Source organism: Oryctolagus cuniculus, chromosome X, assembly GCF_964237555.1.
Source record: "Oryctolagus cuniculus chromosome X, mOryCun1.1, whole genome shotgun sequence".
Taxonomy (NCBI): domain Eukaryota; kingdom Metazoa; phylum Chordata; class Mammalia; order Lagomorpha; family Leporidae; genus Oryctolagus; species Oryctolagus cuniculus.
This window is the reverse complement of record NC_091453.1, coordinates 51,579,530-51,603,655: the sequence shown is the minus strand read 5'-3', so window position 1 is coordinate 51,603,655 and position 24,126 is coordinate 51,579,530. Positions and strand designations below refer to the sequence as shown.

Genomic DNA, 24,126 nt, shown 5'->3' with positions numbered 1-24,126 from the left:
AAAGCAGACGAGGATGGTCCAAGTTCTTGGGCCCTTGCACCCATGCCTGCGCCCACCCTGCCAGGCATGCACAAGAGCCTCTGCAGTCAGTAATGTTGTCAGAATGGCTTTTCCACACCTGTTGCTGGTTGCGTGCATTGGAGCTGCTGTCATAGCTACTGCTGTCAAGATGGCGTCTTTTCCTCTCCAGTTGCTTGGTGCATGCACAAGAGCATGCCTCACCTACTAATTATGTCCAAAATGGTGCCTGCTCTCTCTCAGAAGGGGGCCATTTTGGGGGCTATGGGGAGAAAGAAACCTGCCCCTTCTTTTTTGCTGGGCTAGCAGATACCCTGTTCCCCTTAGGGCTCCAGGACTGACTTAAAGATAGTGTAGTCCACCAGGCTCTCCATCTGGCTGTATCACCCGTGACACGGGATGATGCAATCTGCTCTCATAAGCTGGTGCTTTATCGGGCTCTTGTCCACTGGAGTCATGTCTTGTGTCCGTGTTTGCTGCTGTGTGTCCTCACCTTCCACACAGATCCACTGTGTTCCTCTTCCTTCTGTAGAATTTCCACTGCAGTTTTCTCTCTACCTCTCCCCTGAGAATGCATTTATTACAATTTTTTTTTACTATTTCCCCTACCCTAGAGCAGTATGTCCTCTTATCTGTTTCACCGTCTTGGAATCTGTAGATACAACTCTAAAAAAATAATGATAATTGAGGCCGGAGCTGTGACATAGTGGGTTAAAGCCACCGTATGTAGTGCTGGCATCCCATATGGGTGCCGGTTTGAGTCCCGGCTGCTCCACTTCCCATCCAGCTCTCTGTTATGTGGCCTGGGAAAGCAGTAGAATATGGCCCAAGTCCTTGGGCCCCTGCACCCATGTGGGGAACCCAGAAGAAGCTCCTGACTCCTGGCTTTGGATCGGCGCAGCTCCAGCCATTGCAACCATTTGGGGAGTGAGCCAGCAGATGGAAGACGCCTCTCTCTGTCTCTCCCTTTCTCTGTAACTCTTTCTTTCAAATAAATAAAAAATAATTTAAAAAAGAAAACAGTAATCCCTGCCTTCCTTCCTCCTTCCCTCCCTCCCTCCCACTTCTTCCTCCCACCCTCTTTCCTTCTCCCATTTTTGTCTATATTTTAGTTTTTGAGATAACATTTAAATATTACATAACAGTAGAAAGGTAAATACTTCAGCAAATAAGAAGTTAAACAAGTAAAAAGAAAAAAGACTCTTGTTTAGTGGGAATATAGAGAATGGCTTTCAACAATAATTGAGTGGAAAAATGACTATTTTACCCACACAGAGGAAATTTTAAAGTAATCGCAAGCATTAAAGCTATGGTAGCACAACATTCTTTTTTTAAAAGATTTATTTATTTATTTGAAAGTCAGAGTTACACAGAGAGAGGAGAGGCAGAGGGAGAAAGAGAGAGAGAGTGGGAGAGAGAGAGAGAGAGAGAGAGAGAGGTCTTCCACCCATTGATTCACTCCCCGGTTGGCTGCAACAGCCTGAGCTGCGCCGATCCGAAGCCAGGAGCCAGGAGTTTCTTCCGGATCTTCCACACAGGTGCAGGGGCCCAAAGACTTGGGCCATCTTCTACTGCTTTCCCAGGCTATAGCAGAAAGCTGGATAGGAAGTGAAACAGCTGGGACTTGAACCGGCGCCCATATGAGATGCTGGCACTTTAGGCCAAGGTGTTAACCCACTGCACCATTTGGATTTCATCTTTTGATAACTGTATATTTAGCCTTTTGCCCATTTCTCAACTGGATTGGTTGTGTTTTGTTGTTGTTGAGTTATGAAGTTGCTGATATATTCAAGATATTGATCTTTGTCACATGGGTGGTTTGAAAGTATTTTCAAATGGATGTCTCTTCACTCTATTGGTTGTTTTCTTTGCTGTACAGCAGCTTCTGAGTTTGATATGTCCCATTAGCTTAGTTTTGCTTTTGTTGCCTGTGCTTTGGGGGTCTTGTCCAAGAAGTCACCCCCTGCATCAATGTCTTAGAGTGTTTCCCTTACATTTTCTTCCAGTAGTTTCATAGTCTTAGGTCTTAAATTTAGGTCTTTGTTCCATCTTGAGTTGATTTTTTTTATGGGATGACAGGTACAAATCTAATTTCATTCTTCAACATACATACATCCATGTTTTCCAGTGCCATTTCTTGCCATTACTCCACTCTATGGTGTGAGCACCTTTGTCAAAAATCAATTGGCTGTATGTATATGGATTAATTTTTAGGTTCTCTATTCGGTTCCACTGATCTATGCATCGGTTTTTATGCCAATACCAAGCTATTTTAATTACTGTAGTTTTGTTTCGTGATTTGAAATCAGGTACTGTGGTACCTCCAGCTTGACTTTTCTTACTCAGGGCATCTTGGCTATTTGTGGTCATTTGTGATTCCGTATAAATTTTAGTATTGTTTTTCTAAGTCTATAAAGAATGTTTTTGGCATTTTGATAGGGATTGCATTGACCCTGTAAGTTTCTTTTGGTAGTATAGACATTTGGGTGATATTGATTCTTCTGATCCATGAACAATGCATATATTTCAATTTTTTGTGTCCTTAATGATTTCTCTCATCAATGTTTGATAATTTTCATTGTGGATATCATGCACTTCTTTTGTTAAATTTATTCCTCAATATTTGATTTTAGGTGGTAATTGTTAATTGGATTTCTTTATTGATTTCTGTTTCTGTGAATTCATCAATAACATACAAAAAGCTACTGGTTTTTATATGTTTATTTTGTAACCTGCAACTTTACTGAATTGGATTATCAATTCTAACAGCTTCTCAGTGGAGTGTTCAGTTTTTTCCATATACAACATCATGTCATATGCAAACACGGATAATTTGACTTGCTTTTTTCCCCCAATTTTGATGCCATTTGTTTCTTTCTCAATTGCTCTCACTAAACCTTCCATCTATATTGAATAAGAGTGGTGAAAGTGGACATCCCTGTCTTGTTCCAGAGGAAATGCTTTTGGCTTGTTGAGAGGAAGTGCTTTCAGCTTTTCCTCATTCAGTATATTGACTGTTGGTTTGTGATATATATTCCTTATAAATTTTAGGAATTTTACTTGTATACCTATATATATATATAATATATATATTTAAGTTTATTTATTTATTTGAAAGGCACAGTTACAGAGAGGCAGACTGTGTGTGGGAGAGAGAGAGACAGAGAGAGAGAGAGAGAGAGAGAGAGAGAGAGAGAGAGTGTGTCTACCATCCACTGGTTCACTCTCCAAATGGAAGAAATGGCCGGAGCTGTGCCAATTCAAAGCCAGGAGCCAGGAGATTCCTCCGAGTCTCCCACATGGGTGCAGGGGCCCAAGCACTTGGGTCATCCTCTGCTGATTTCCCAGAAGCATTAGCAAGGAGCTGGATGGGAAGTAGAGCAGTGGGGACTCGAACTGGTGCCCATACAGGGTATCAGTGCTATAGGCCGGCACTTTAACCTGTTGTGTCACAACATCAGCCCCTCCACACATAGTTTGTGGAAGATTTTTATCATGAAGCAGTGTTGAATGCTATCAAATGCTTTTTCTGCATGTATGGAGATGATCATATGGTTTTTGTTCTTCATTCTATTGATGTGGTTTATGATGTTTATTTATTTGCAAATGTTGAACTACCCTTGCATTTCTGGGACAAATTCCTGTTGATCATGATGTATGATCCTTTTGATGTGGATTTTGATTTGATTTGTTAGTATTTTGTTGAGAATCTTTGCATCTGTGTTCATTAAAGATATAGGTCTGTAGTTTTATATTCATGTAGTCTCTTTTTTTAAAAAAGGATTTATTTATTTGAACGGCAGAGTTACAGAGAAGCAGAGGGAGGGAGGGAGGGAGGGAGGGAAGAAGGGGGGAGAGAGAGAGAGAAAGAGAGAGTGTCTTCCATCCATTGGTTCACTCCCTCTCCCATTTAAAAGGATTTTTTTTTTTTGACAGGCAGAGTGGACAGTGAGAGAGAGAGAGAGAGAAAGGTCTTCCTTTGCCATTGGTTCACCTCCAATGGCCGCCGCAGCTGGCGTGCTGCGGCCGGCGCACCGCACTGATCCAAAGCCAGGAGCCAGGTGCTTCTCCTAGTCTCTCATGCGGGTGCAGGGCCCAAGAACTTGGGCCATCTAAAAGGATTTTTTAAAAAATTTATTTGACAGGTAGAGTTATAGACAGTGAGAGTTATAGACAGCCCAAATGGCTGCTACGGCCAGCGCTGCACTGATCTGAAGCCAGGAGCCAGGTGCTTCCTCCTGGTCTCCCATGCGGGTGCAGGGCCCCGGCACTTGGGCCATCCTCCACTGCCTTTCCGGGTCACAGCACAGAGCTGGACTGGAAGAGGAGCAACCGGGATTAGAACCCGATGCCCATATGGGATGCTGGTGCTGCAGGCGGAGGATTAACCAAGTGAGCCACGGTGCCAGACCCTGATATAGGATTTTAAAAAACTTTAAATCAAACACTGAAAAAGCAATAAAGAAAATAAAGAAGGACATTTTATTTTGATAATGGTTCAATAGAGCAAGAAGGCATAACAATCATAAATTTATTTGTACCCAACGCAAGACTACCTAGATATATACACCAAGTACTATTAGACCTAGAGGGAGAGATTAGACTCCAATACAATAATAGTCAGTGACTTCAACACCCCACTCTCATCAATGGAATGATCATCCAGATAAAAAAAATCAATAAAGATATATCAGAGATGAAACATCCTATCAAGCAAATGGATCTAATGGACATTTAAAGGAAAATTTGTTGGCATATACTTGTTTGTATTAATTTCTGATGATTGTTTTATTTCTGTGATATTCCTCGATACATCTCCTTTTTCATCTCTGATTTTACTGATGTCTGTCTTCTCCCTCTTTTTTGAGTTGTTGGGTCAATTGTGTATCAATTTTTCTTATTTTTGAAAAAATCCAGCTCTTTATTTCACTGATATTTTGTATTTTTTGTTTCAGTTTTGTTCATTTCTTCTCTGATTTCAATTATTGCCTTCCTCCTACTAATTTGAGGTTTGATTTGTTGCTGTTTTTCTAGATCCTTGAGATGGATTGATAGCTCATTATCTGATGCCTTTCCAATTTGTTTATTTAGGCACTAACTGCTATAGACTTCCCTCTTAGCACTGCTTTTGCAGTAATGCATGTTTTGATGTGCTGTCATGTTCATTCAATTCCAGGAATTTTTTTATTTCCCTTTTGATTTCTTCTATGACTCACTGTTCTTTCAGGTGTGTGTTGTTCAGCCTACATATGTTTGCATATTTCCTAGAGATTCTTGAGTTGCTAATTTCCAGCATCATTCCATTGTCAGAAAGGATGCATGGTATGATTTCAATATTTTTGATTTTGCTGAGACTTGTTTTATGACCTAGCATGTGGTCTATCCTAGAGAAAGTTCCATGCACTGCTGAGATGAATGTCTATTCTGCAACTGCAACCGTGGGATCAGTTAGGTCCATATTAACTATGTTGTTTCTTTGTTGATTTTCTGTCCTGTTGATGTGTTAATTGCTGAAAGTGGGTTGTTGAATTCCCCCATTACTATTGTATTGGAGTCTATGTCTCCCTTTAGATCCATTACATTTCTTTTTTTTTTTTTAAAGATTTATTTATTTATTTGAAAGTCAAAGTTACACAGAGAAAAGGAGGGGCAGGGAGAGAGAGAGAGAGAGAACGAGAGAGCTTTCCATGCGCTGGCTCACTCCCCAACTTGCCACAATGGCAGGAGCTGTGCCGATCCAAAGCCAGGAGCCAGGAGCCTTCTCCAGGTCTTTGCACAAGGATGCAGGGGCCCAAGGCCTTGGGCCATCTTCTACTGCTTTCCCAGGCCATAGCAGAGAGCTGGATCAGAAGTGGAGCAGTCAGGACTTGAACCGGCACCCATATGGGATGCCGGCACCACAGGCAGCGGCTTTACCTGCTATGCCACACTGCCGATCCTTAAATTTCTTTTAAATATCCAGGTGCCCTTTAATTGGGAGCATATACATTTAATGTAGTCACATCTTCCTTTTGAGTTGATCTCTTATCATTACATAGTACTTTTATTTGTCTCTTCTAAAAGTTTTTGTGTTAAAGTCTATTTTGTTTGATCCTAAGATGGATACATCTGCTATTTTTTGGTTTCAATTAGCACTGAACTTCTTTTTCCATCCTTTCAATTTCAGTCTGCAAGTATCTTTGTTGGTGATTTGTGTTTCTTATAGGCAACAAATAGATGAGTCTTTCTTAAATCCATTCAGCTAGTCTGTATCTTTTAATTCTCCTTGTCTTCCTCCTCCTCATCCTTCTATTTTTCAGAGATTTTCCTTCTAGCTTGGATATTCTTCCCTTTGCCTCACCAAGTAAGTTGCTAAGGCTGTCCATTGTATTTTTTATTTGTCATATTGAATTCTTCATTTCTGGTGCTTCAGTTTTTCTCTCTCCAAAATCTCAGTCTCACAGGAACATTTTTCATCTATGTCATCTATGGATTTCTTTAACTCATAATTTGGTTCTCATTTCTTCTGAGTAATCCTATAGTCATTCTTTTGAATTCATTTGCAGACATTTGATCAATCTCTTCATCCTCACATTCTAATATTACAGTGTTACTATGTTCATTGGGGGGTCATGTTGTCTTTGTTCATTTATTATATTTCTATGTTTATTTTTAGGCATTTTTAAAGACACTTGTTGGTTTTCTCCATTGATGCTTTTTTTTATCATTGAACTATACCTCTGTGGCCTAGTGGAGTACCTGCTCCTTCAGTGAACACCTAGAGACATGTTTTGTGTGTGGCTAGGGGACTCTGTTAGTGCTCAAGTGTGGGGCAAGAATACAGGGTGACACCCATTTTGTTCATGGTAGATATCCTCTATTGTCAGCAGGAGGGTGGCTATGATCACATCTGTTGGCATAATCATGACCTCACATCCTCTCTTCCCATGTGAACAATGCCTGGACTTGTCCTACAGTGGACACAACGCTCACCCACATTGGCACATGAACTGCAAAATGATCTGTGCCATCATCAATGAGAGCACAGAACTCTCAACAATTATCCACTCCAAGTGGTCGTGCATATCTGATCCTCTGACACCAGTCATGATGATTGTGCAGAAACCCAGCTACTCTCCACTACCTATTGTGCAGTAACAGGATTCCCACAGTCAGCACATGCAAGGTTCCCACAATCACAGGTTGCAGAGGATTCCCTCTCTGCCTCACAAGCCTGTCCCATCCAAAGAGAGAACAGAACCATTTCCAGAGCCAGGTGCCGGTGGATGCTCTGCCTTGGCAATTTGGGCCCCATAGCCTATGAAAGGTTGAGGGGATGGTGTCACCTCACAATTCTTAGTGGGCGCCCAGGCTCCTTTCAATCCTTGCAGCCAGACACAAAGTTATTGGGTAATGCAGATTTGTCACTCTGTTAAACCCCCCGAGTCACATCTTTGAGAGCCACCACAGCCTCTACTTGTGTCAAGATGGTGACTTCTCCTCTCTGGTTGCTGGATATTCTTATGGGGAATGGGCATTATTAGGGGGTACCCTGCCCCTACCTCCCCCTCCGCTGTGGTTCCAGGCCAAACTCAAACACAGTGTGGGCCACAAGGCATTCCCTCAGGCAATATCACCAGTGGCTTGGCTGCCACAGTCTCCTCTCAGCTCACTCTCAAAACCTAGCATCTCCTTCAGTCTCCAGCTATAGGACTTGTGGATGGTGTTCCTGCTCGCTGCATATCTGCACCTCCCAAGCTGACTTCTTCTTTTTGTAGAATTTCCACTGTGAACTTCTCTCCAGCTCTCTCCTTGGAATATACTTCCTTTACTTTTTTTTTTCTATCTTCTTCTGGTCAGAATCATCACCTCTTCTCTATTCAGGCATTTTGGAACCCCATCAAGATTTTTGATGTATTAAATTGAGGTGCACACTAGTCATCCAAGTGGGATATCAAGTGGTAGGATGCATGAGTCTGTAATATTGATGCTAGCGCTGCATGGGTTTTAAACAGCTGAAGTCATCTACCCTTCTGTTGATTTTTCCCTACAGGCTGACACTGAAATACTGGCAGGTGTTACTCTGAACTATTATCTTTTACTTTTCATTTCTTGAACTCTTTACTTACCAGAGAGCATTAACCCATTGAGTATAATTTAAATAAAAAATATATTATCTCAAAAATAACACATCAATTTTAAAAAATATAAAGTAATACTTTAAAAAAAAAGAAGAGTAAGAGAAATCTTAGATTTAAAAATTAGGAAATGTTAAATGCCTGAAAGAATAAGTATAGTTATATTTTTAAGTACATTTTAAAGTATATTTACCATGACTGGACATTATACAATGTTTACATGTAAAGAAAGACCCCGGTGTCCAATATACATGTGCCATTTTCTGTAGCTTTTTATTTTAAATAAAAATTAAAGCAAAACAATACAATTAAATATATATTTATAAATAAATAAAGAATGAAGAGAATTCTGAGGTATTTTAGATAGAATTTTCAAATATTAGAATTGTGGTCATTCCAGAAGAGGAGGAAAAAGGAAAATTCATAGAAAACCTTTTCACAGGGATGGCAATTTGGCATGGCTGGTGGGGCTGCCACCTGCAGTGTGGGCATCCTATGCAGGCACTGGTTTGAGTTCTAGATGCTCCACTTCCAATCCAGCCCTCTGTTGTAGCTTGGGAAAGTGGTGGAGGATGACCCAGGTACTCGGGCCCCTGCATCTGCATGGGAGACCCAAGAGAGGCTCCTGGCTCCTGGCTTTGGATCAGCTCAGTTCTGGCCAATGTGGCTCTTTGGGGAGTGGGCCAGTGGATGGAAGACCTCTCTCTCTGTCTCTGCCTCTGCTTCTCTGCAGTTCTGCCTTTCAGATGATTACATAAATCTTAAAAAAGGAAAAGAAAACTTTTTCACTGAAATAATAGCTGAAAACTTCTTCAGCTATTTACAATGCATGGCTATCCAGGTATATAGGCACATAGGGTAACAAATACAATGGGCCAGCAAATAATAGAAGGAGAAAGAAATATTTTCCAAAACAAGCAAATTTTGAAAGAATTTATCACCAACAAACCAGGCTTACAAAAAATACTTTACATAGTCTTACAACCAGAACCAAAAGAAAAATAACTATCATCAAACAATATATGAAATTATAAAGTGCTGTATGAAGGTAGATACACAAAATAGAAATGATGCAGGAAAACATCTTTTCGGTACAGTAAATTACCAAACCACAAAGATGAACAGCTAAGGAAGAATAGAACAAAATATTTTTTTTTTAAAATGTGAGTTAGCAAAATTAAAAAAGACGTTTTTGCTCATAAATAATAACCTTGGGGTCAGACATCTGATGGAATGATTAAGGTACTGGTTGAGATTCTTGAATCATATATCATAGGATTTAGAGTTCAAGTTTCAGTGTCCATCTCAATTCCAGTTTCATGTTATGCATATCGTGAGAGACATCAAGTGATGGACCATGCACCTGTGTCCCTGCCAGCAGCACGGGAAATTTTAATTGAGTTTCCAAATCCTAGATTCAGGTCTAGATCTGACCATTGCCAGCATTTGGAGAGTGACAAGCTCTGTTTGTAATTCTCTCTCAGCTGTCTCTCTGTATGACTTTCAATGTATTGGTATTATTAGTCTATTTACATTCCAAAAGGTGAAATCATAAAAGGTATCTTTTGAGACCATAATGGAATAAAAGTGTAAATAAGTAATAAAGGAATCTTTAGAAGTTATACAAAACAAAATATCAGGAAAGGGGACAAAATGAGTCATCAGTGAAATCAAAAGGGAAATTTTAAAATTTCATGAAACAGGGGCGAGTGCCGTGGCACAGTAGGTAAAGCCAACACTGCAGTGCCAGCATCCCATATGGGCACCAGTTCGAGTCCTGGCTGTCCACTTCCAATCCAGCTCTCTGTATTGGCATGAGAAACCAGTAGAAGATGACCAAAGTCCTTATCCCCTACACCCATGTGGAAGACCCTTCTGCCCCCGCTACTGCCTCTCTGAAACTCTGCCTTTCAAATAAATAAATAAATCTTTAAAAAAACTTCATAAAACAAATGAAAATGGAAACAAAGCAAATCAAAATTATAAAATGGAACAAAAGCAGCAGTAAGAGGAAAGGTTACTGTAGTATGCGACTACACCAAAATATATAAATAATTCAAATAAATAATCTAACAGTGCATCTTGAGAATCTAGAAAAGCAAGAATAAATGAAATTCATCATTAGTAGATGAAAACACATGACACAACAGAGAAAAAAATGAATTAGAAACCAAAAACAAAATTAAAGATCATTGAAATGAAGAGTGTGTTTTATAAAAAAAGTTATTTATTTGAAAAGAAGAATTACAGAGAGAAAAAGAGAGAGAGATAGAGATATCTTCCATCTCATGATTTACTCCCCAAATGGCCACAACAGCCAGGGCTAGGCCACGCAGAAGCCAAGAGCCCAGAACACCTTTATGGGATGCCCACATGGGTGGAAGGGACCCAAGTCCTTGAGCCATCTTCCATTTATTTCCCAGGCATGTTACCAGTGAACTAGATCAGAAGCTGAGCAGCCAGGATTCAAGCTGGCCTCATATGGGATGCAAGGTGGCAGCTTAACCCACTGAGCTCCAAGGTTGTCCATGAAGAGCACCCAATGAAAAAATAAAATCTACAAACTCTTAGCTAGACTATTCATGAAAAATAGAGGGAACAACAAAAGAGTAAAATCACAAAAGAAGAAGCAAACATTACAACTGATACCATGGAATTACAAAAGATCACAAGGGACTGGCAAGAAGTACATCAACAGAAATGGTAATCAAGAAAATAATGGATATACTCCTAGACATATAAACAAGCAGAAATTGAAGCATGCAGACATGTGAGACCAGAACAATCTAATAACAAGAAATGTGACTGAATCATTAAATAAATCTTCCATGAAGAAAAGCCCAAATGACATGATTTCATTACTTACTTATACTAAGGTAAGGCTTTAGGGAATAAATAACACAAATTACTCTTAACTGTTTCAGAAACTCAAAGGGAAGGAATTCTTCTAAACACATTTCATGAGTTCATACTTACACTGATACTAAAACCAGGGAAGCACACGACAAAAAAGGAAAACAATAGGTCAATTCAGTATCTTATGAAAATAAATGCATAAATACTCAAACAATGAAAAAATCTAACAATATAGAAAAAAGATCATTCATTACTACCAAGTGGAATTTATCTGAGGGATGGTTCAACATTGAGATTATAATACTTTTTGTCTTTCATATTATTTATGTAATTAAATATTAAACAATATGAAAGACAAAAAGTATTATAATCTCAATAGATGTAGAAAAAACATAAGTAAAATTAAACATCCGTCAGGATAAAACCCCTGAATAAGTTAGATAAAGACATATACCCCCAAATAATAAAAATTTTAAATGACATCCCCAAACCAACACTACGCTGAATGGTGAAAAGCTTAGTTTTTCCACTACAACTTGAGGGAACACAATATGTCTACTCTCACCATTCTCATTCAACACTGTTACTGTGTTGTAATCCACCCCCTTCTCTTGTTTTAGCCAGAGCCATTTGTCAACAGGAAGAAACAATGGGAAGATAAGAAGTTAAGTTATCTCAGGTTTCAGGTGATATGATTCTATATGTTGAAAATCCCAAATAATTCACTGGGAGACTACTAGAGATAATAAATTAATTCAGTAAAGTTGTAGGGCACAAAATCCCATATAAAACTAATTAGCTATTCTATACAAGACTAATGAAATTATTGAGAAAGAAATCATGAAAAAATTTATTTTCAATAGTATAAAAAATCTCTAGGACTAAATTTAACAAAGAAAGTGAAAAATTTCTCTAATAAAAATGAATAATGGAATATCAGTTATTAAAAAGAATGAAATTAGGCTGGTGCCATGGCTCACTAGGCTAATCCTCCACCTGCGGCACCAGCACACTGGGTTCTAGTCCCGGTCGGGGTGCCGGATTCTGTCCCAGTTGCCCCTCTTTCAGGCCAGCTCTCTGCTATGGCCCGGGAGTGCAGTGGAGGATGGCCCAAGTGCTTGAGCCCTGCACCCCATGGGAGACCAGGAGAAGCACCTGGCTCCTGGCTTCGGGTCAGCACAGCACGCTGGCCGCAGCGGCCATTGGGGGGTAAACCAATGGAAAAGGAAGACCTTTCTCTCTGTATCTCTCTCACTGTCCACTCTGCCTGTCAAAAATAAATAAATAAATAAAAAGAATGAAATTTTACCACTTGCATCAAAATAGATGCAACTGGATGACATCATGTTGACAGAAATAATACAGATACAGAAAGACAAATATCACAAATCCTCCCTTATATGTGTGAGCTAAAATTAAAAGACAAAAAAGGAAAAAAGAAAAAAATGCCTAGGTGTATCAGCATTGCTGCAAACATAGTTTTATCAAACTTGTTTATATATTCTTCAAATCAATGGTAAAGAATGTTATACTAGTATAGCTTTAATGATCTATGATAACTTTAAATTTACTGTATATGAGTGAAATTGTCATTTTTCCATTTAATTATTATTTAGAGGCCTTGCCTATATTCCCATGAAACTAGGGTCTTTTAACTTTTTATGTTTTTAAAGATTTATTTATTTTTATTTGAAAGGCAGTGAGAGAGAGAGAGAATCTTCAATCCACTAGTTCACTCCACAAATGGCTACAATGGCCAGAACTTGTCCAGCCTGAAGCCAGGATCCAGGAGCTTCTTCTGTGCCTCCCATACAGGTGCCAGGGCCCAAGGACTTGGGCAATCTTCTGCTATTTTCCTTGGTACATTAGCAGGGAGCTGGATCTGATGTGGAGCAGCTGGGACTTTTTACTTGTTGAACTTTATATTTGGTGGAGCATTAACCCCTTGACTGTAATGTAGATTCAAAAAGGTGATGTCTCAAAAAACAGACATAAAGAAAGAGAGAGAGAGAGAGAGGGAGAGAGAGAGAGAGAAAGAAAAAAGGAAGGAAGGAAGGAAAGTAGGAAGAAAGGGAGAGGGAATGAAGGAGGGAGGAAGGTAATATCATTATGTTCTCAGAATTGTACCTATAAACTATATTGAATTTGTTCTCTTTGGATTAATATCACATTAACATGAAAAATGAAGTATCAATCTTTAATATTGATACTATCAAAGTAATTTAAAGATTCAATGAAATCCTCATCTAAATGTCAATGGCATTCATTCTTTATAGAGTCAAAAAATAAATAGTTTGAAAATGTATATGTATATTTCACTGATACCAAAGAGTCAAAACAATCTTGAGGAAAATGAATTGAGGCATCACAAAATCTGTTTTGACAAAATACTATAGAAATATTGTGACAAACAAGACATTCTTTATATTAATAAACATAAAAAAGGCAAAATAGACACATTATTTAATCAAATTTGTAACTTTGAATGTAGATGGATTAAATTCCCCAGTGAAAAGACATGCATTGTCCAAATGCATTTAAAAAGACATGACCCAACTATATACGGCCTACAAGAAACTGACTTCACTGGTAAAGTTACACATAGACTGAATTTGAGGTATTGACAAAAGATACACCAGGCAAATGATAAACAAAAGCAAGCAGGGGCAGCTAACTTCATATTAGATAATAGATGGAATAGATCCCAAGGAAACAAAATCAGAATATGAAAGTTATTTGTACCTCCATGTTTTATAGCTGCTCAATTCACAATAGCTAAGATATAGAATCAACCCAAAGGACTATCAGCTGTTGACTGGATAAGGAAAATGTGGTATATATACATGATGGAATACTACTCATCTGAAAAACTTAAAATCCTGACCTTTGCAATAAAGTGGATGCAACTGGAGACCATTATGCTTAGTAAAATAAGCCAGACCCAAAGAGACACATATGAATGATTTGTCGAATTTTTGGTAGCTAATATAGAGAGTACAAAAAACTGAATATGTGAGTGTATAAGAGTATCTTGTGATTTGATTAATATTTACAGCGCTTGTCTATATTCCTGTGGAACAGTGGTCTCTCTATTTTATATTTATTGAAAACTATATTTAATTGTGCATTAAGCCTATGTTTACAAAGTAAACTGAAATATGTTATCACAAAAATTAAAAGAAAAAGAAAGGAGGGATGAGAGAGTTGATTGGAGGAAGGAAATATCATTATGTTCTTAGAATTGCATCTATGAAATACTTGAAATCTGTTCTCTTAATATTAAAAAATGTGACCACTTTGACAAAAACTTTCATTATATATGCATATTGATAATAAAAACTGGAGGTACATTTTTTTTAAGATTTATTCATTTAAAAGTGATCCCTGTTAGGAATTTGGAAAACATTATGCTGAGTGAAATAAGTCAGTCCCAAAGGGACAAATATCATATGTTCTCCCTGATCTGTGACAACTAACCGAGCACCAAAAAGGAAACCTTTTGAAGTGAAATGAACACTATGAGAAACGGTGACTTGCCCTGACTGTTGATGAACAACTTAATACGTTATCCCTCTTAGTAGTTTTTTTGTTTGTTCTATTTAATACTCTTGGTTGAATACTGTAATCAATACACAGTTATTCTTAAGTGTTGAAACTTAACTGAAAAGTGATCGCTGTTAAATATAAGAGTGGGAATAAGAGAGGGAAGAGGTGTGCAATTCGGGACATGCTCAAGCTGACTTGCCCCAAACGGTAGAGTTAGAAACATACCAGGGGATTCCAATTCAATCCCATCGAGGTGGCATGTACCAATCCCATCTCACTAGTCCCAGTGATCAATTTCAGTTCACAATTGATCATAATGATAGGACTAAGAGCCAAAGGGATCACATAAACAAGAATAGTGTCTGCAAATACTAGCTGATAGAATAAAAATGGGAGAGAACGATCCAACATGGGAAGCTGGATACACAGCAGACTCATAGAATGGCAGATGTCCTAAACAGCACTCTGGCCTCAGAATCAGCCCTTAAGGCATGCGGATCCGGCTGAAAAGCCCATGAGAGTATTTCAGGCATGGAAAGCCAAGACACTCTGGAAAAAAAAAAAAACCTAAATGAAAGATCTCCGCGAGGGAGATCCCAGTGGAAAGAACAGGTCATCAAAGAAGGAGGTACCTTTCTCTGAAGGGAGGAGAGAACTTCCACTTTCACTAGGACCTTGTCTAAATATGATCAGAATCAGTGAACTCAAAAGGCTTCCATAGCCTTGGCAACTCATGACAAGAGCCTAGGGTGATTACTGATGCCATAAACAAGAGTGTCAATTTGTTAAGTCAACAACAGGAGTCACTGTGCACTTACTCCTCATGTAGGATCTCTGTCCTTAATGTGCTGTACATTGTGATTTAATGTTATATCTAGTACTCAAACAGTATATTTCACTTTGTGTTTCTATGGGGGTGCAAACTGTTGAAATCTTTACTTAATATATGCTAAATTGATCTTCTGTATATAAAGAAAATTGAAAATGAATCTTGATGTTTAATTGAAGGGGAGAGAGAGTGGGAAAGGGGAGGGTTGCTGGTGGGAGGGAAGTTATGGGGGGGGAAGCCATTGTAATCCATCAACTGTACTTTGGAAATTTATATTCATTAAATAAAAGTTAAAAAAAGATTTATTCATTTATTTGAAAGTAAGAGTTACAGAGAGAGAGAGAGAGAGAGAGAGAGAGAGAAGGAAAGACAGAGAAAGAGAGGTCTTTCATCTGCTGGTTCACTCTCCAATTTGCCACAATGGCCGGAGCTGTGCCGATCCGAAGCCAGGAGCCAGGAGCTTCTTCCAGGTCTCCCATGTGGGTGCAGGGGCCCAAGGACTTGAGCCATCTTCTGCTGCTTTCCCAGGCCAAAGCAGAGAGCTGGATCAGAACTAGAGTAGCTGGAACTCGAACCAGCGCCCACATGGGATGCCAACACCGCAGGCGGCAGCCTTACCTGCTATGCCACAGCGCCGGCCCCGGAGGTACATTTGTTAAAAAGTTCCCATAAACTTTAGGTGCCCATGTACAATGAGACCTTTCTAAGGAGATTTTCTATGTTTGACAAATGATCTAAAATTTCACACAGTATTAAACCCATGTATATAGCAAAGTCAGTTTTAAAAAGATATATTCTTTGATTATAGCAAATTTCATTGTGTTTCTGAAACAAACGAAAAGAAACAAAGAGGACATTCTACATGGGAAAGAGGCTGATTCAACCAGAAAATATAAAATCATAAATATTTATGCACCCGAGACAAGACCATTTAAATATCTAAAACAAATTTTTTAGACCTAAGTGGAGAAATAGCCTCTTTTATACAATAATAATAGTAGAACACCCTATTGTCACCAATGTACAGATATCTACACAGGAAATGAACAAAGATACATCAGAGTTAAAGCATACTATAGAGAACACAGACTTAATAGACATTTGTAGAACATGTCTAATAGCTGGAGAATACAAAGTCTTCTCATCAGTACATGAAATATTTTTTTAAGATTTTATTTATTTATTTGACAGGTAGAGTTACAGAAAGTGAGAGAGAGAGAGAGAGAGAGAGAGAGAAAGTCTTCCATTCGATAGTTCATCCCCCAAATGGCCGCAACAGCTGGAGCTATGCAGATCTGAAGCCAGGAGCCAGGTGCCTCTTCCTGGTCTCCCATGCGGGTACATGGGCCCAAAAATCTGGGTCATCTTCCACTGCTTTCCTGGGCCACAGCAGAGAGCTGGACTGGAAGAGGAGCAACCAGGACTAGAACCTGGTGCCCACAATGGGATGCGGTTGCCTCAGGTGGAGGAATAACCTAGCGTGCTACGGTGCCAGCCCTAGTACATGAAATATTTTTAAGACAGATAATATATTGGGTTGCATCTCAAGTTTCAGTAAATTTAAATTAATTAAAATTAAGTAAAATCATATCATTTATCTCCTCAGACCACAAAGGAATAAAATTAAAATTGAACACGAAGAGAAACAATAGAAAATCTAAAAATATGTAAAAATTGAACAATATACTCCTGAATGAGCAATGGATCATTTAAGAAATCAAAAATGATATCAAGATATTTATTTATTTATTTATTTGCAAGGCAGAGCTACAGACAGGGAGAGTGATAGATAGATAAGAGAGAGAGAGAGAGAGGCCCAGAAAAAAATTCCCATCTTTTTGGCTAACTCTCAAAATAGCTGCAAAGCCCTGATCTTGAGCCAAAGCCAGGAGCAGTGATCTCAATCCAGACCTCCCATGGGGATACAGGTATCCAACTATCACTTATCAGGGTGCACATTAGCAAGAATTTCTAATCAAGAGCAGATGAAGGATTCAAATCTGGGCAATCCAAGTGTCTCAACCTGTACCCTAAGGCTAAGGCACTCAGCTCTTACTTCTTAATATAACTTCTTCATATTAAGTACTTTTAAATTTTCATTTATTGATTTATTTAGCAATTTATTTACATTCAAAAAGGGTTTTAGGGGCCAGTGCTGTGGCGCAGTAGGCTAATCCTCCTCCTGTGGCGCCGGCATCCCATATGTGTGCCAGTTCTAGTCCCAGTTGCTCCTCTTCCAGTCCAGCTCTCTGCTACGGCCTGGGAAAGCAGTGAAAGATGGCCCAAGTGCTTGGTCCCCTGCACCCTTGTGGGAGACCGGGAGGAGACACCTGGCTCCTGGCTTCGGATCTGCGCAGCTCTGGCCATTGCGGCCACTTGGGGAGTGAACCAACGGAGGGAGGACCTTTCTCTCTGTCTCTCTCTCTCACTGTCTGTAACTCTGGCTGACAAATAAATAAAATCTTTTAAAAAAGGGTTTTTTTTTTTTTTTACATTTCTATAGTCAGAGCTTCAACTTTTCTAAGTTATTCATGATACTAATTTTTTCTGATTAATAACCTGGATCTCAGAAAGAAAACTTAGGGGCCAGTGTTGTGGGACAGCAGGTTAAGCTGCTGCCTGTGATTCCAGCATCCCGCATGAGCACGGGTTAGTCACAACTTTTCCACTTTGGACCTAGCTTTCAGCAGAAGATTGGCTCCTGCCAATGAATGTGGGAGACTTAGATGGAATTCCAGGCTCCTGGCTTCTGCCTGGCCAAGCCCTCCCCATATGGCCATTTGGAGAGTATGACAGGTTTAATACTGCTATCCTTAGAAAGACCTGTTGGAAATATCAGATCTTTGTTGAAATACAAGAACCTTCATTTAGGGATGGTTTCCAAATTTAACTGGTAAGAATAGATCAGGTTTTGCTTATGGTTTAAGATTTACTATAGCAAAAGATTACAAATTAATCAGCAAAGGTAAATAGTAAATCAGGTAAAGTTTATAAGAAATCAGGCATGAACTTCCAAGAATCTTATCTCATTGAAGTAAAACAGAACATTTTTTTACAGGCAGAGTGGACAGTGAGAGAGACAAAGAGAAAGGTCTTCTTTTCCATTGGTTCACCCTACAATGGCCACTGCGGCCGACGCGCTGTGGCCGGTGCACCGCGCTGATCCGAAGCCAGGAGCCAGGTGCTTCTCCTGGTCTCCCATGCGGGTGCAGGGCCCAAGCACTTGGGCCATCCTCCACTGCACTCCCTGGCCACAGCAGAGAGCTGGACTGGAAGAGGGGCAACTTTTAATTCCTCCAGGATTAAACTGCTACAATCCTATGAAACATTGTCTCTCAGGAAAACCACCTAGATATTCACTCAAAATTTTTGATTAGGAGCCAACCATGTATGTATTCACTGTTTAATCATGTACCAAAATTCCAGACTTCCAGATGTAAATCAGGTTTTTAGTATACACCACATTGTATGATTCAGATACAATCAGCCATTCTTTGTCCCATGAGTTCTCCTTGCGAATCTCAGAAACTTGGGGTGGTATTTGAGATCCCCAACACATCCAGTGTTTCACAGAGCCTACACTAGCCATTAATGCATATTTGGCTGACATAAGATATAAGAATTACTTAACTATGTAATTTTGCCAGACCTACAGGATTTTCTCATTCCTGAAAGTGTTTTCCAAAGATACCTATAGGGTCATCTGGTCATAATTGCTTATGTCCTTTTCTCAATTCTGCTAGTGATATACTCTCATCTACTCACAACACCTACTCTCAATGTTAATAATTATGGTTTCTGCAATTATGCAATTATGCATTCATATTTAGTGACAAATATCATGTTTTCTCTGATATGTGGCAGTTAATATAGAATAACAAGATACACAGGAATGAAATGGTCATTTTGGGATATGATTGTCGTTTTTAGCCCTTGTTTATGCTCATGCGGAACTGTTGTCTTCCTACTTTTTACTTGCTATTATGATTAGTTAATTAATTCTGTGACTATGGGCAGGCACTGTGGTGTAGCCGGTAAAGCCGCCACCTGCAGTGCCGTCAACCCATATGGGCGCCAGTTTGTGTCCCAGCTGCCCCACTTCTGATCCAGCTTTCTACTACTGCCCAGGAAAGCAGTAGAAGATGGCCCAAGTCCTTGGGCCTCTGCATCCATGTGGGAGACCTGAAGAAGCTCCTGGCTCCTGGCTTCGGATTGGCTTAACTCTGGCCATTGCTGCCATCTGGGGAGTGAACCAGTGGATGGAAGATCTTTCTAACTCTCTCTGCCTCTGTCTTTCACTAACTCTGCCTTTCAAATAAATAAATAAATCTTAAAAAAATTTCTGTGACTAAAAAAAAAAAAAAGAAAAAAAAAAAGAAATTATCAAGTCCCAACTTGACTCTTACTGGGATTAAACATGACAATAGGTCTGCTCTGATTTCATCATCATTTAAAAAAACATCTATTATTTTTCACTTTATGTTTCTGTGTGGGAGCAAACTGTTGAAATCCATACTTGATGTATACTAAGCTGATCTTCTGTAAAAAAAAAATTTCTGTGACTATAGAGTGGACTAAATTAGGGACTTGCAAAAACTGATGAAGAGAAGAGAGGGAGAGGGGAGGATTGGGAGGGAGCAGGGGGTGAGGGAAGTGTGATTGTCTTCTTGAAACTTGAAACTGTACCTGTGGAATGCATGGAATCTGTTCTCTTTGTATTAATAGTAATTTAAAAATTATGGTTTCAGGTATTCCTTTTTTTTTTTTTTTTTGACAAGTAGAGTTACAGTGAGAGAGAAAGGTCTTCCTTCCATTGGTTCACTCCCCAAATGGCCACCACGACCGGCGCTGTGCTGATTCGAAGCCAGGAGCCAGGTGCTTCCTCCTGGTCTCTCATGCAGGTGCAGGGGCCCAAGCACTTGGGCCATCCTCCACTGCCCTCCCAGGCCACAGCAGAGAGCTGGACTGGAAGAGGAGCAACCAGGACTAGAACCGGCACCCATATGGGATGCTGGCACCACAGGTGGAAGATTAACCAAGTGAGCCACGGTGCCGGCCCCCTGGTATTCCTTTTAAAAAAGGACTTATTTGTTTTATTTGAAAGACAGAGTGATGGGAGGAATAGAGAGAAAGAGAGGGAGAGGGAGAGGGAGAGGGAGAGAGATATATTTCATCTTCTAGTTCACTCCTCAAGTAGCAACAATAGCCAGGCATGGAACAGGCCAAGGCTAGGAGTCTATAATTCCTCCCAGGTCTTCCACATAAATGGCAGGGACACAAGTACTTGGGCCATTATTCAGAACCATATAGGTGTATTACCAGGATGCTAGATCAGAAGCAGAGTAACTGGGACTCTCTTCAGAACTCTAGAATGGGATTCAAGTATCCGAAACAGCAGCTTAATCTCTTGTGCCACAAAGCTCACTCTCACTCCTCTGGTATGCTTTCTTCTGTTCCCAAGACTTTGATATATAACAATGGTAATGACTTAAGTCCATTTATACTTGAATTCTCATCAGAAAAACCCCTATATCATGGTATTAATTTGAGGCTAATAATTGGCTTCTAAACTTATTTGGGGGGTCATTGATCAATGACCTAAAGAACATTCTTGGATCTTTTATTCTATCCTCTTATCAGGCAGAGTCTTTACATGTTTTAACATATTATTTAATCCTGAAATCCTAAATTAACAGTCTTAGAATGTTTATAAAATGAATATTCAACATTTTAAAAAAAGCCTGTGAATAAAAGCAGGATTGCACATAGCAATTTAATAGTCTTTGATATTCTACAAAAGGCTGCCTAATGGTTCAACAGATATGTCTGCCCCATCTTCCTGAATTACCTTACTCAGTGTCACATAGAAGCAAATGGATGATGATAGCAATACAAAAATGAATGTCATGTTCCATACCTTCCCCCAAATAAATGGAGATCAATTATTTACATACCACGTCTGACAATCCCAATGTATGAGTAAAAATGTAAATAATTTAGGTAATATTTACTCATTTGAGTATTTATCTGAGCCTTCAAATTCAGTAAACCAGTTCAGTTCTTTATGGTTTATGCTTCATTTCTCACTATTTTTTTCTGGATGAACTAAGCTCTATTTTCAGTAAATGTTACCCATCATCATTAGGAGATTTCAAATGATAGATGCACCAATTTTCCTAGAAAGATTATAAAGGAAATCCAAGAAACATATCTGTCTCTCTCCCTCCCTCCCTCCCTTCCACCCTCCCTTCCAAATGGGTAAAATAAATCCTTTAAAAAATGGGGCCAGCATTTTGGTGCAATGGGTTAAGCCACCTGCTTGCAATGCCAACATCCCATATCTAAGCAGCAGATTGAGTCCTAGTTACTCTGCTTCTGATCCAGGTCCCTGCTAGTGTGCCTAGGAAATAATGTTATTTATCTGGGAAAAATATATGAATACACAAATACATGCAGATAAATAACAATACAAATTCTGAAAGTCATATAGAAAATAAGCCATGTGGCAAACTGAAAAAAAAATCACTAAATTATATACTATATAATGTTGTAAAAGCTGGCATTATTTGGTATTATTTAATACCATATATTATGAAGTACACAACAGAATAGTTAATTGCAGGTTTTACCTGATGACTGAAGTCCCTCTTGTTATATTGTCACAATTTAAGGCACATTTACATCGCGGTTTCTTCAATGGAGAGAACCTTTTATTTTGTCTCAACATTAGTTATTATAGAATTGGTCTAACAAGTAAATTTTCTTTCAGTTCCATAGAAGTATAGTGTCATTTCAATTTGGAACATGGCTGTTGATTGCAAATGAAAAACAAAAAATGCTAGCATCATTTACTGCTTGATTTGACAGATATTTCTTGCAGTTATAGTTTGTCTTCATAGATAGAAATAAATAAAAATGGATGGTAAATATTTGTGATGTTAACATATCCTTAATAGCGTGTTCATTGCTCATCTTAATTGTGTTTAAATTAAATAAGCATTTCAAGTTTTCAAAATGCTAGTATATTCATACTGATAAGATTATAAGTTTCCTGTATTTTCTGATGACATAAACAGGAAGTTACAGAAAATATATAAAGGGAAGTTCAGAACAACACTATCCAAATTCATTACCACTTGTTCTTCATCCTTTTCAAAAGTCAGGATTTTATAACCAGTTGTTTTGCTGAAGCTTAGATTCCCACTAGAATCGAAATATGCCAAGGTTAATCTGAAGGCAATATTTCGTATACATTGTGTACAGGCAGAACCCTCACATAGCTGCCTGAAAGTATTTTGTTTGAAAATTATATAATGGCTGGTAAAGATGACGTGTAAAGGAAAGCCGAAGTTGTAACCTGACCACTTCCAGGAGTATCTTCCATCCTTGACAATCCTTTTACCACATCTCATGCTATACCCTTCAAGTTCTGCTTTATTGATGTGTCGAGGCCCAATTTCCCTGCACTGCTGTGCTCGTAGGAAGGAAAGCCATTTTTTTTTGTAAACAGTTGATAACCATTCTGAAGGTATTAGATTATCTCGTTCAATAACTTTTGTGGCTGCCAGGTCACAGATGATATGCTGAAACCTCAATGTTTTAAATACTGGTTGAAATATTATTCCTTCGTTTGTTTCAAGAAAAGTGATGTTATCGACTTGTTCACTATACTTGGAAAGCCAGTTGTTAGCAGTGACTAAAAGGTGTTTCATTGAGCCTTTCCACGCTGGGTTGAAGCGAAGGAACACCCACTCTTTAAGAGTCGTGTATACATCCATTTCTTTTTGCATTACTAGTAAATTGGGAGACGAGATGAGAAGATTCATGAGCTCTATATCAATTTCTTTGTAAAGCTCGACACTTGGCTGTGTCATCAAATTGTGGAGAAGCCATTCAAAACAAGTTTGCTTTACAGAATCTAACCCATATGTTTCTGCTGCTGCATAATAACGACACACAGTTTTCGCACTGATTGTTTCCTTCATGGTCTCATCACATTGCTGAATTAAATCCTCTAATTGAAGCAAGTATGCAACAGCCAGAACTCCTGGAATTTGAAGGGGCTCAATTGAAATATATTCGTCCCTGTATAATGAACCAAGTACAAAATGCAAAGATTGTACATCTATGTTCTGGTCACAAATGTCCAGCTCAATAATATCATTTTGTGATTCTTCCCAACAATCTCTGATTATATTAGCAAAGTAACCTGATTGCTGTAGGAACATTTTGTGTAAACACCATACCTTCCCCAGAGCACGGATTTTAATGTCACTGGTTTCCCCATTCAAAAATAAACGTCGGTAAGCACAGTTGGATATGATCTTAGCTTTCTTCCCATAGCGTGTGTTGGAGACTTCGTGTAGATTGGTTCCCTGGTTTAGAGATCTGTGGGTTTCAGACATTGGACCCAAGGAGGGCCCACTGCCCTGCTTACGCTTGCGACTGCCACAAATATAGCTGGGGCCTGCCTGTTCTTCTGGCGGCTCCGGATCCACTGTTTGCGTTTCTCTCCATTGCAAGATGTGGCTGCTCAGCTGTCCCATAGATAAAGGCTCCCAGCACCCTCGGAAGAATCCCTTGTAGAGAAGTTCTCACGTTAGCATTGCTGTGGCCTACACCATTGCCCAGGCTCTAGTTTCACTGGGATGCTTTGACGCAATGACCAACGTCACACAGGAAGCCCACATTCTTTATTGTCTGCCTCACTCCGCCTACCCTGTAGCCCCGCCCACTGCCACCATCTCTTTGGGTCGAGCC

At 39.2% G+C, this 24,126-nt stretch overlaps 1 protein-coding gene across 1 annotated transcript; it reads right to left on the bottom strand.

Annotated features, from left to right (window-relative positions):
• Positions 1 to 21,996: 21,996 nt before the first annotated feature.
• Positions 21,997 to 24,004, bottom strand: LOC100350594 (germ cell-less protein-like 2). Its single transcript, XM_002720090.4, has one exon. It carries the CDS (start codon positions 23,910 to 23,912, stop codon positions 22,407 to 22,409), a length of 1,506 nt encoding a protein of 501 aa, XP_002720136.2. The 5' UTR covers positions 23,913 to 24,004; the 3' UTR covers positions 21,997 to 22,406.
• Between the last annotated feature and the right edge of the window lie 122 nt (positions 24,005 to 24,126).